The sequence below is a fragment of the Stenella coeruleoalba genome (assembly GCF_951394435.1).
Source record: "Stenella coeruleoalba genome assembly, chromosome: 3".
NCBI lineage: Eukaryota > Metazoa > Chordata > Mammalia > Artiodactyla > Delphinidae > Stenella > Stenella coeruleoalba.
Genome location: NC_137148.1, coordinates 150,910,977 through 150,923,951, shown reverse-complemented (window position 1 = coordinate 150,923,951; position 12,975 = coordinate 150,910,977). Strand labels below are relative to the sequence as shown.

General features: G+C 42.4%; 2 protein-coding genes across 2 annotated transcripts in view; both read left to right on the top strand.

The window, feature by feature from the left end:
- The window catches only part of LOC307183208 (uncharacterized protein), a 466,052-nt gene that overhangs the window by 425,682 nt on the left and 27,395 nt on the right, over window positions 1–12,975 (top strand). The gene's annotated exons all lie outside the window — the stretch shown is intronic.
- The window catches only part of LOC307184907 (uncharacterized protein), a gene marked incomplete at its 5' end in the record, with an annotated part of 42,690 nt that overhangs the window by 19,949 nt on the left and 9,766 nt on the right, over window positions 1–12,975 (top strand). The window contains 2 exons of the mRNA XM_079918663.1: window positions 1,590–2,178; window positions 12,356–12,623. Coding sequence (XP_079774789.1) covers window positions 1,590–2,178; window positions 12,356–12,438 — 672 coding nt within the window. The 3' untranslated portion in view covers window positions 12,439–12,623. The remainder of the gene's footprint in view (window positions 1–1,589; window positions 2,179–12,355; window positions 12,624–12,975) is intronic.

The following is a 12,975-nucleotide window of genomic DNA, read 5'->3' as shown; positions in this document are numbered from 1 at the left end:
CTAATGGTTGCCAGTGCGGAGGGGGAGGAGGGGGCAATACAGGGGTGGGGAAGTGAGAGATGTAAACTACTGGGTGTACGACAGGCTCAAGGATGTATTGTAGAACACAGGGAATATAGCCAATATTTGGTAATAACTGTAAATGTAAAGTAACCTTTAAAAAAGATATAAAATTTTTTTAAAAAAGAAATCTTACTTAAAATTCGAAACAATTTAAATGTCCATCAACAGGAAAATGCACATATAAATTATTGGATTTCCCTACATGGGAATCCTACGTAGCGAGGAAAGTACATGAACTAGACAGATCTTTACGTGTCAGCATGGATGAACCTTGCAAAGATAACGCTAAATAAAGCAAGTAACAAGAGAAAACAAAATAAAATACGATATGCAGTTTAAGAATACTTAAACATGTAGCCTACATAGAAAGACATCCATGCCACTGATGGAGACCAAGTTCAGAAGAGTGGTTACCCAGGGTCAGCTGGGGAATTGCTGTGCTTGGGAAAGTGGTCACACCAGAGACTCTTCAACAGGAATGGTAATGTTTCACTTCACACACTGGCTGGAGGACGGAGGAGTGTCTGCGGTGTTATAATGTGAGCACGCTGCATGTAAAAGCCATTGCTGACCACATCTAGGGGAACTGATGAGTGGGAGCTGGTAGTGGGTGGAGGCATCCAGAAGGTGGTGGTAGAAGAGGAACATTGTACACGTAACGCCTAAGGCCTGACCAGAGGACGACCATTGCTCTAGAAACTGGACACAAATCCAACTTCTACGGCCAATCCTAGAAGACAAACTGAGGCATATTTAAAATTTTAACACTTTATGTGCGCAAAAATAGATTCAATTCACGCACCACAAAGCGGAAGAGGTGAGGAGCACTCCAGCCACAGGAGCTGCAGAGATGTTTATTTTAAAAGGGCAGAAGCAAAGCAAGGAAACGAGTGATTTGCTATGGCTTTAACGCCTAGTTGGTGGTTTGTGACTGGGTGTCCTCAGCGGTGTTCGTCACCCTGAGGCGCTGACAGGCTTAGATTTGGGTTGGTTTAAGTGGGCGACCGCATCGCTAGAGCCACCGCAGGCTAACGGCCTCCTTGCAGGGTTAATTTACTAACACCAATTGTCTGAGTCCTTCCTCTTACTCAGTCACTTCACTTCCTACGCCTCACTTTCTCTTCTGCAAAGTGGATATTCAGTAGTAAATTCTCTGTGGAGGTGTCAGTACAAAAAAAGTGATTATTAGGAACCACGATCATGTCCTGAATGCACGGAACACGTCACCGTTTGCCAACCACCGTGTCAAGCCAGCAGAAACGACAGAAATTAAGAGCTCTCCGCAGAAATTCACACACCCGTGCACCAGGTAAGGGACCACAGGCAGACGTTCACTCAGCCTTTCCTGTGTCCCTCACGGAGTTCACGCTCTCTTCTGGGCGGGGCGAGCACAGACACTTAGCGGGAGTTTAACTACTTTTAAAATGTGCTGATACAACCATGTCTCACTTTTGTTTGGATCAGTCAGCAAACGCTTTTTGGAAACCCCAAATTCTCCACACCTCCTACCTTTCACGCTCCCCTAGTCTCGAAGCTGCCGACACCGCTCCTCAGGCCGCGTCGTCAGGAGAGGCGGGTCTGCGTGCGGACGCACGGCGAGCTCGCAGAAGTCCTCGAGCCCCGCCCCCACGGGCCCGCCGGGAGGCTTAAACCGCAACCGCGCGGCTCGGGAGGGCGTTGATGCCCGCGCCAACACCAGGCCGCGCGTGGGCTCCGGAGCGAGGCATGGAGGGCCCGGCCTAGCTTGGGCCCGTGGCCCTATATCTTCGGGCCGCAGCCGCTGGGCGGTGGGCGCCCGAGGGGCCGGGAGGCGAGCCGGGGCCCCCAGGCGGGTGTGGGCATCCTGTCTGCAGCCAGCGTCCCCGAGGCCGCGCTCAGGCCGTGAACACTCGGTGAAGCTGCGCCCGGACAGCACGGCCGACTCCTTCTCGCGCTCTGAGGACCTGTGCGCGCTGCAGGACTCGGTGCCTCTGCCCTCCGTGCGGGCTTCCCTGAGGGAGGGCCTGCTGGACTTAACGCCTTCTGCCTCCGCGGGTAGACTGGGCGCCGCTCCTGAGCACCCTCTGCCCCTGATCTGTATCCAGAGCTTCTTCCAGCCACGGCTTGTCGAGACAGGTTTGTACTTCCCGCTTCCAGGGGCCCTCGTGTGGGCGGTGAGAAGCGGGGTTTTAAATGGTTAACGGTGGAGGGTGGGCACTGGAACCGGTGCCCAGTGACCGGGTGTACGTGCACTGGACGGGGCGTGCGGCCTAGGACTCCTGCCAGCTCGGTGACCCCGGCCGAGTGCCTTAAGGCTTCAAGGTCTCAGTGTTCTCATCTGTAGCATGGGCTTCACAGGACCCAGCCTCTGTGGCGGTTACAAGGATGCACTGTGTTAATGCTTCTAGACTCTACAAAGTAGAACACTTAGCACAGTTTGGAGCATCGTTAATTGTTGCACAGATGTTACCTGGTCTGTTGAATGACTTTGCCTGGTACACACCAAAGCGATTAGGAAATGGATATATCCCAGCTTCATTTCCTTTCCATTCAAACAGGGCTCAGGAAAAAAAAATTTTTTTCAATAGGTGTATCATATATAGTGAAAAGAGCACCGGTGTCAAGGCAGCTTAGGGTTTGAATTCCAGGGCTTATGCTCTCTGTGGCCTGGACAGGTTTCTTTTGCACTACAATCCCCACACTTGTAAAATGACATTAAAAACCACTCTTTCTGTGGGTTCTTAGAATTAATTAAGCAGGTTATGTGTGTAAAGTATCCTGGCACTTGAATGAGATGTCAGAACCAAGGGCTGCTGGAGACGATGCTTCTGCCCTAGGTAATCTTCCCTTCTGCTGGGCAAAAAGTAAACACAAGCACAGGAGTCAGTGCTCTGGAAGAAGTGAGTTCTGCTGCTACAGAGCACAGAATCTCTTTTTTCTTTGATTTAATTTTTATTCTATATTGGAGGATAGTTGATTTACAATATTGTGTTACTTTCAGGTGTACAGTAAAGTGATTCAGTTATACATATATCCATTCCTTTTCAGATTCTTTTCCCGTACAGTTTGTTACAGGATATGGAGTAGAGGTCCCTGTGCTATGCAGTAGGTCCTTGTTGATGATTTTATATATAGTCGTGTGTATATGTTAATGCCAAACTCCTAATGTATCCCTCCCCGCCATCTTTCCCCTTTGCAGAGCACAGAAACTTGGAAGGGAAAGTTCAGGGTAGGATTCTTGGAGGAAGGGCTGTCCTCTCTAAGGATATGTAGAAGCTCCTGGGGTGGCAGGAGAAAGCAGTGTGTGTTGAAGTTTGAGAAATGTAAGAAAATATGGCAAAACTAATGTACAGGGCTGGAACTCAGGGTTTGGGAAAGAAATGAGAGTTAATACTGAAAACTTAGTGGGGCCCAACAAAAAGGCGCCTTGTTTGTCCTGTCAGATGTTTGGATGTTTATCCTGAAGGCTGCAGGAAACACCAAAGAACAGTGAAATGGAATTCTGGTTTAGAGACTCACTTGGACCTCCATGTGGAAGGCAGTTGATTGGGTGCAGGGTGAATTGTAATCTAAGGGTCCCACTTAAGTTATAAAAGGTGGGACCGGGTTTTGCAGATCTGAGAGAGAATGGGTGAGGCCTGGTGACCAGTTAGAAAAGGGAGGGCAGCAAGCGTGGGTGACAGTTTACAGCTGCATCTTTTTGAGAGATACAGAGCACAGTAGAAAGGGATTGGGGGTGGTGAGAGGATCTTCCTTCATCTTCAGTGCTTTAGAGGGGCCTGGTAGACAGGTCTGGGCCCAAGGTACAGATGTGGGCTTTTGGGAGGACAGGTGTTTGAAGGCATGGTAGAGACTTAGGTTAACCACAAGAATATCCAAAGGATCATAGGTCTGAGAGTTTTTTTAAGTGAGTATATTTGAGGATGTTTATAAGCTGAGAGAAAGTAGCCAACAGAGGAAGGGTGTAAAGATCTAGGAGAGGAAGTGATTGTTCATTTGTTTTTGAAAAGCTGAACACTTGTCGTGTGCCTGGCCCGTTTCTAGGATGTGGGGTTCACACCATCTGTTATCTCTTCTGCAAGGACAGTTCAATTCATGCCCTGGTGAACAGAAGTCAGATTATTCTTTGCATCCCATTCAGGTGTAAGAACTGTTTTGTACCTCGGAAGGGAAGCAAGCTGTATCATTTGGTCACCTGCTGATGATAATAGCATTGGCTGAGACCTGACCATTTACAACGAAGGCACTTCTGTAGGTAATAAGTTCCAGGAGGGCCCGAACTGAGTATGTCTGTTTCAGCATTTAGCATGGTTTAGCATCTGAGAGGCCGGTACATTATTGGCATATAGTAGACTTAAAAATGAATATTTGTGGATTGTCTGAATGAGTGGATGTGTGTGATTCACCTCCTATTTGCAGGTCCTATGCCCTGCAATGGATTTTCAGTGTCAGGTTGTGACAGTATTTATGATGGGGATTGGCATTGTTCCCTATCTAATGGATAAAGATTACACATGAAAGGACTTTACAGTGACATCTCAAAAGCCTCATAGGAATTACTTAACAAAAAAATAAAATTGGATTCTGTATAATTTTTAATTTGTAAGCTGGCCAGAACACTGGTATTTCAGCCAGTCCTCTGGTAGTTCCGATGACGTCCCCATGATCACCCAGGCATAATCAGAATGGCTTTAGGATTTGGGAGCCAAAATGTTCCTCAGTATTTACGGCTTTGCTCGTCCATTTAAGAAAATGGACTATTGAAAAAATAGCTTCAGACACAATATGGCATTTTATGATTTAGCATGAAATCTGAGAAATATAGAGGTTATCTGAAGCCTGCAATGGTAAAGTTCCCTCTGCTATTGAAGTTATTGTCTTTAAACAAACATTCTACATCACTAATGCTATATATATTTTTTTTATGATATTCAGGTTAATTTCCTGTTCTCTCTAAGGAAGTAATTGGTTGCTTGGTATGAGAGATGGTGTGGCTTCCAAAGGTGAAAAGTATTATTTTGTTGTAATTTCCAGCTACCTAAGGATGGGAGAGGCCCAGGACACTGCAGTCAGTATATTATGTGGAGCAGGTTATATTGTGGTTTATTTATGAACTTTTACATGTTTATTTTCTTCTTTGCGGTACGCGGGCCTCTCACTGTTGCGGCCTCTCCCGTTGAGGAGCACAGGCTCCGGACGCGCAGGCTCAGCGGCCATGGCTCACGGGCCTAGCCACTCCGCGGCATGTGGGATCTTCCCGGACTGGGGCACGAACCCGTGTCCCCTGCATCGGCAGGCAGACTCTCAACCACTGCGCCACAAGGGAAACCCACATGTTTATTTTCTATGCAAGTTTGTGTGCTCCTTTTTGAGTTTTGGTAGATAAGTGTTTTGTAACTTTGGAATACTTGGAGTTTTATATATATATATAACTTATATATATATATATTTTTTAACGTAGTAGTTAAAGCCGTGGAGAGTGTACTAGTCTACCTAGGTTCAAATTCTGGCTTTACCCTATGAATTCCCTGTGGCTTCCTCTGCTCACCTATTAAAATGGAGGATAATAAGACTGCTGTGGTGAGTTACTTACTAAATGCTATTTAAGCATTTGCTATAATGATCCTGTATACTCGAAGGCAAGGAACTTGCCCCTTGATTGTCTCTGTATTCCTAGTGTTTAAGAATTCCTAGTGCTTTCCTAGTGCATTGTCTTAGGATAGAGATAGCTCAGTATAGTTCTTCTCACTATAAAGTACTGTTACGTTGAAAGTCTTTGCTTATGTACTAATAATCTATGACATATCTGCTGAGGACAAGGAAAGGAATAGTTTTAAAACTGCAATGGATAACAAAAGATTATATGATGTAATGCCTTTATTATGTAATTATAAAACTAACAAATGATCATGGTAGAAAATTTGAAAAACTCCTAGACAAAAGAGAGGTCAACAAAATTTGGAGTAACTTTCAGAGTGTAGAGTTGTCCATGAATATTAGTGCTTTCATTTTTTCTAGGACTTTAAGTCGACTGCTTCTTAAGAATGTATTCCTGATATTTTACTTTAATGATGTTTTCATCATGGGGACACACACACACACAGAAATCTGTCAAAAAAAAAAGGCATGTAAATCACTGATGTTTCAGATAGCCACATGAAATAAAGTGAGAAAGGTCAACAAGCTGAAAGAATGTGGAGTAGCATCTCCTTAATTGCTTACATAACTCTGATAATTACCTCTTTGTGGATAAAGTAATTAATGGGGAATCTAATTCAAGAAAAATGTATGAACTTCAAGCCTTCTCAAAGCCAAGTATTTCTTTCCACAAAAGGTTACTTTCCACGGCCGTGCTTCCTTATTACCAGACAGGGAAAGAGTATTGTATGGCAAAGGATCTTCCTGAAGGAGGGTGCTTCCCACACTGATTGTCATAAATGACTTCGGAATTACTGTTGCTGTATTACCAAAATCTTAAACTAGGATATTTTTGACAAATGCGGTCCTTAGTTAATTTTTAGAGCTACAAACTGTCAGATGGCTCTGAAATAACAATTGTCTGGCTATTCTTCAGGGTGATCACAATATGGTAATGACCTTGAGGTATCATTAAAAAGCAGGAAGGTGTGAGTCTTCCTTTGGTGCCAGAGTGAAATGCGAGTTGGAGTTGGAAAAGAGGCCCACAACCAAGTGATAGAGAAGGAAATGTGAGGTCATTGGTGAAAAACCAGGTTGAAGTTAAGGGGAAGAGGCATGAGGAAATGGTCAACTGTTACAGTATTACAAAGATCATCAAGGAGCATATCCATGAATGTGGTTTGTATTGCAATCTGCTGAAAAAGAGACAAATATCCTGGCCTGGCCTTCATGGAGATTATATTTTGTTGATTCTGATAATAGATTATTGTTGAAAAGGGCCTCCTATAAATTATAACCATGCAAAGGCAGCAAGATAAATTTATTTTTCTTTATGTATGTGTTTCTCATTCCTACTCACTTCTCTCTTAGGTGAAGAGAAAATCACAAAAAGCAAAAATGTCAAGTCTCAGCTATTCCTTTTCAAAATAATTTTTTTCCAAATTCCAGTGGAGGCAATAGGTTAACTGTTAAGATTTGTAAGCCTCAAAAAGCTAGATTTTTACAAAGTGTAGCAAAATTTTATTACATAAATAATAGATTTGGAAAGAATATATGATGAAGAAAATTTGGCAAAAGCTGGCTTTTCTTCCGTGAATGACTTCACTGTGTTGGGAGAAGAGGCAGAGAAGAAATCAAAGTAATTAAACATGGGGTGAGTTTTCCTGATAGGGGACTCTAGTGCTTTAAAATAGACTAGATAATCCTAGAGATAATCTGAGGGTAGAACAGACCAATGCCTCATTTCCAATCTGGTACCCTGGAAGAAAACAGTATATTTTCTTTGAGGTCTTGAGAGGTTTTTCTTCAGTTTTGTTTTGGTTTTGGTTCATTTTGTAATCAACCTTATTAAGGTATCATTTACATACAATAAAATGCAGACATTTTTAGTCAAGGGTTCAGTGACTTTTAATTAATGTATACATTTGTTTAACTACCACCCCCATAAAGATAGATAACAATCCTAAAACCCTAGAAAGTTTCCTCCTAGGCTTTTGCAAAAGTATCCCCATCTCCCACCCCAAGGCAACCACGGATCTGTTTTTTATCTTTAGAGATGACTTTTGCCCAGTTTAGAATTTCATGTAAGTTGAATAATACAGTCGGTGCCCTTCTGATCTGGCTTCACTTGCTCAGCATATGGTTTTTGAGATTCATTCATGTTGGGATGTTTTAAACCAGGACTTTAGCCTGGGTGGCTGATGTTGTCTGAAGGCACCTATAGGTACATCTGAGTCTCTGGCATTGTCACTGTCTGTTCTTGGCTCCGTATTTTCAACTTTACTAAAAACCACAAGGTTGAAGTAAGGAAGATCATTGTCAGTATAATGGAGGTGAAGTGGGTTCTGTTATATAATATTCTCAGCATAAATTGACCTGCTTGGAATCATTGTGTTGGTAATCAACAAGGATACTCTTCCTCCAAAAGCCTTGATACTATAAAACTTCTAAAGGACGCTGTCGTAGGACTCTTTTAGTTTTCATTTTTTGGGAAACATTTCTGGAAAAATCAAATGCTCACAACCTGAAAGAAGCAATTATTCACCTGAAGGCTAACTCTGCTAAAGTTGAGTTGTCTGACCTCTACATGCTGATAGAACCCAAATAGCCTTGCAAAACAATGCTCTCTTATTGGATATAAGCATATAGATTGTTTAAGATGGACGTGTATATGCAGTAAAGTGAAAAAACAAAGAATCTTTGAGTTTCCCTTGCTGGTTTTTTTTATTTTTTCATTTAAGTTTCTATAGCGTATGCTAATAGTTCAGGGAAACCTCAATTTAGTTTTAGGTCCACTCTACATAAATGTTGAAGTACTCCATACCCACCTTTTTTCTACCTTCCTTCTTTTCTTCCTTCTTTCCTTTCTAACTTCTTATAATCCATTATACTTAATCCTGCATTTGCTGAGGTGGCAATTAGTGTAGGAAAATTGAAAGCACTGTGAAATTTTGCTGTTCAGAATGCATGTTGACCAAATTCTATATTGAGAAAAGGTCTGAATTTACCCAGAGTAACCCTTTCTCAGCGTCTTTGAATAAAGGCCATAGAAAGTGGGCTATATATAATATCCTGACAGGTATGTAGAACTCATAGCAATTGCCCTAAAGAGCTTACCTAGCGTAGATGCATATGAATGCATTTAATGATTGTTTTATTGGCAGCAGTGCCAACATACACAGTCTGTTTTGTTTTATATCATTCTCATTACCTGCTGTTTACCACTGTATACATTGCTAATGGCGTGGTTTCTATGGCTTGTGAATTTCACGGCCAAATAATATGTAATTTATTGCACACTTCAGTGTAGAAGATGGAGACTCCATAACTTTTCATGTGCTCTTTGCCGCTTTGGAATGTATTACACTGAGATCAGGCAAAGTAATAAATTTATTTCAAATGTGCGTGATAGCTAAACATCAATTAGGACTGATGGGCAATATTTCTTCTTCCAGCAACATAACAGTTTTTAAAGACTAAGCCACTGAAGGTGGAGTTACTGAACATGGGACTCAGTTCACTGGGATCCTACTTAGAAAAATAAAGGACAACTTGGATTGGATATGTGTGGCTTATTCAAGTAGTAACTAATCAGCTACATCTTGGTGAACTTAATTTGTCACAATCGTTTGGTATTTTATTAACTCTCTTCCCCTTCTTCCCCCGACTCTCACGAGAACGGATCATGAGTATCTTAAAACATACTAAGTCGTCTTCCATCCCTGTTAATCTAACTACAGAAGCACACTTTCCTTATCGAATGCAACTTACTGTCTTTTAGAGTAGCTGTGGTTTTAATTCTCTACAAAATTAAAACCAGCAAAGAGAAACATTTTCAAGGAGCCACACATTGTAGAGCTTTAGAAAGAAGACTTTAGAATTAAGGGCAAATATATCGATTTATAGCTAAAGCACCTGAGGCCTAAAGTAGGCAGGTAACCATCAAGGTCAGGGAAGGGGTTGAATATCAGGTTTCAAGCTGAGAAAGAGTCTACAGGGACTCAATCTGAGCAGGTCAAAAACCGAAAGGAGATCACGAATGTTCTGGGAAGGCTGGCATCTGGCCTCCAGTGTGGGATTCAGATGGGGAGTGGTTCCTGGGGGAACTGAGCTTCTGCAGTAGGCAGAGAAGTCCACCTCCCCTCCGGAAAGTGCCACTGACATCAGGGAGTTGAGGGGAAAGAGCAATGAATTCCAGTCCACCTGAGAAAGCAGGCCAGACTGATTAACTCTGAATTTAGGCTTATTTCAGATACTTCTTGAGAAAGAACTTGGACAAGAGCAAGTCCCACGCAGCCTCTTTTAAATCCATGCCCAGTATTTTCTGGTGGAGCTGCTTAAACCCTCCAAGTGACTCCAGTATTTTAATTTCACTCTGTATTTAATTCCGACAGTTCTATGATTGATTATTTAATGGGAAAATAACTAGGGTCACAAAAGAGTGTGAATGTATTTTACAGGATGAGGATGGGTGGAGTGGAGCAGTCTGGAACAGGACACCAATAAAAAGGGATCTTGGTAAAGAAGAACGTCTATTAGAAATGGACAGGAATTCCCAAGGGAATTAGTGCCTGACACCACGCCCTTCTCTCTGCATGTTTAGAAGCTAGTTTCTAATTTTATTTTCATAGGAGATGTCCCTGTGATGAACTGTCTTTAATTCCATACTATTTATCACATGGACATATTGTGAAGTTTGTGTGAGAGAAAGCAAGTATTAGAATTTGTCTTGCAAGCAGCTATAAGCACTGCCTGTAACAGTCTAGGATAGAAGGAAAAGGAAAGGAAGGTGGAAACAAAGGAGAAAGACAGCTAATGATGCTGGAGTCTCTCGCTAGGATTTGTGGTATCTCGTTTTGAAACTAAGTACAGAAAGTCAGAACTTGACTGATTGTTTCTTGATCACGGTTTGTTTTCATTTTTGCTTTTTTCTTGCTCTCTCATCAGTTATTCCAGCCAGTGCCATGTCATTTTCAGTTTCAGTAAGCATGCCTGTCTTGTTTCCATTTGCATTATTCATGCAAACGTTGATTGAACTGATGACCCCGAGTTATCACGGAAACATTAGATGCACTTGTGGATACATTTCTTAATTTTAGAAAAAAATTCCCGAGTGAAGGTTAAAATAACTCCTCTTCAATTTGTCAGTTAAAAAAACTTCTCCTAACATACAATACCTCATTGCCTAACAATGCCAGATAAATGAAGAATTCCTATGTATTCATGAATGCAGGCTAGTCTGTATATCTTTTGGCAGGTATGACCGTTACCGAGGGTAATGGCCTTGTTTGCTGGCCATGTCCTGTCTCCTTGAAAGTTGTACTTTCTGTTGTCTTTCAGTTGGTCCATTGGATATCAGAGGTGAATTTATAAAACTATACTTCCCTTTACACTTACTTTGTTTTGTTTTGTTTTGTTTTACTTGAAGTATAGTTGATTGACAATGTTGTGTTTCAGGTGTACCGCCAAGAGATTCAGATATATATATTTCTTTTTCAGATCCGTTTCCTTTATAGGTTATTACAAGGTATTAAATATAGTTGCCTGTGCTATACAGCAGGACCTCGTAGTTTATCTACTTTATACATAGTATACACTTACTTTGTGTGATCCACGCTGGTCAGACCACATAATTATTTTCACATCTGATATAATTTTTTCAGGTCCAACCTCAAATCTTTGATGAGAAGATATTTTAAAATAAGTTTAGCATGTGTGTGCTCTAAATCCAACAGTAGTTATTAGAGATATGATTTTGCACTAGGTATTCCTCTCTTTTTTGTTCTTGGCCAACCCATTGAAAATTAGTTTTTATTTTCTGGTTGGTTTGCTAGATGTTTATGACTATAATAAACGGGTTAAATTTTCTCTTATATCTTAAAGCACAATCTGAATTAGCAATGGATATTGTGCTATACATAGGGGCTGTGATATAAATATAGTTTCTAACTTCAAAAACATATAGCCTAGAAGGGAACACAGACACATATGCAGCAATTATGGCAACTGCATTTGTTTACTAAGTGAAATAGCACTGAGATGGATAAAGTGCTAGCAAGCCTTGAACAGGCAAATCAGCTTCAAAAATAGATGCGCAGTTCTTTAAAAATCTTTTTAACATTTTTCTGGCTACATGTAGAATATAACTTAGCATAAAAACGGTATGGGTTTGAGGATATGGGGAGGAGGAGGGTTAAGCTGTGACAAAGTGAGAGAGTGGCATGGACATATATACACTACCAAACATAAAATAGATAGCTAGTGGGAAGCAGCCGCTTAGCACAGGGAGATCAGCTTGGTGCTTTGTGACCACCTGGATGGGTGGGATAGGGAGGGTGGGAGGGAGACAAAATAGGGAGGGGTTATGGGGATGTATGTATATGTATAGCTGATTCACTTTGTTATATAGCAGAAACTAACACACCATTGTAAAGCAAATATATTCCAATAAGGTCGTTAAAAATAAATTAAGTAAAAGAAGACTGACTCATCCAATTAAAAAAAAATTCTCTCATCCTGGATTCAAGAGAAGGGATGAAGTAAAAGGATGAGGAAGAACAAGAAGAGGAAATGTGAGCCTGGAGAGGGTAGGAGGAAGAGCAGAAGGCAAATAAGTGTATGTGCTTCCCTTGCCATCCCTGACTTTTTTTTTTTTTTTTTTTTTTTGGTGCTTCAGGAAAACCCAAAAGCCAGAGGAGAGCACAGAGGTGCTCACCACTGCATGTGAACAAAAAGGTGGAGAGAAGAGAATGGTGGTAATCTGCGCAGGCAACTGGAGGATGACCTGAGTGCATCTCGCCAGGAAACGGTCCCCGTTCCATAGAAGCCCTGAATATGCCAGGCTCTTATGTTTAGATGGGGGGCCGAAGGCATCTGTGGGGTCACCACATACATCACTCCTGGAGGTGTTGTTCACATTGTGTTCTTTGTAAAGAGTGTCCCTGGTGAGGTTCAAATCTCCCTCTGCAGGACCCAGCCTTGCCCTCCCAACCCGCCGAGGTCAGCAGGCAACATCCCCAGTTAATCACCAAGTGTGGTGAGATATCTGGAGTGGCCCTGGTACCCCCCAGTTCAGGCGTCCTGGGGAAAGGGTGAGGAGGACAGAGGCACCGGGGCTTCTTCTCACGCAAGCAGACAGCTCACCTGGCCCAGCGCTGCTGCATCCCTGTGGGCACGCGGTAGCCCTGGCATCCGGTAGGGGACACTGCAGGATCCACACCTGGCTGGGATTTGCCCACCCCCTGGGGACCCCTCAGCCTCTGTGGAGCCCCACTGAAGGGCCTGGGTCACCTCATG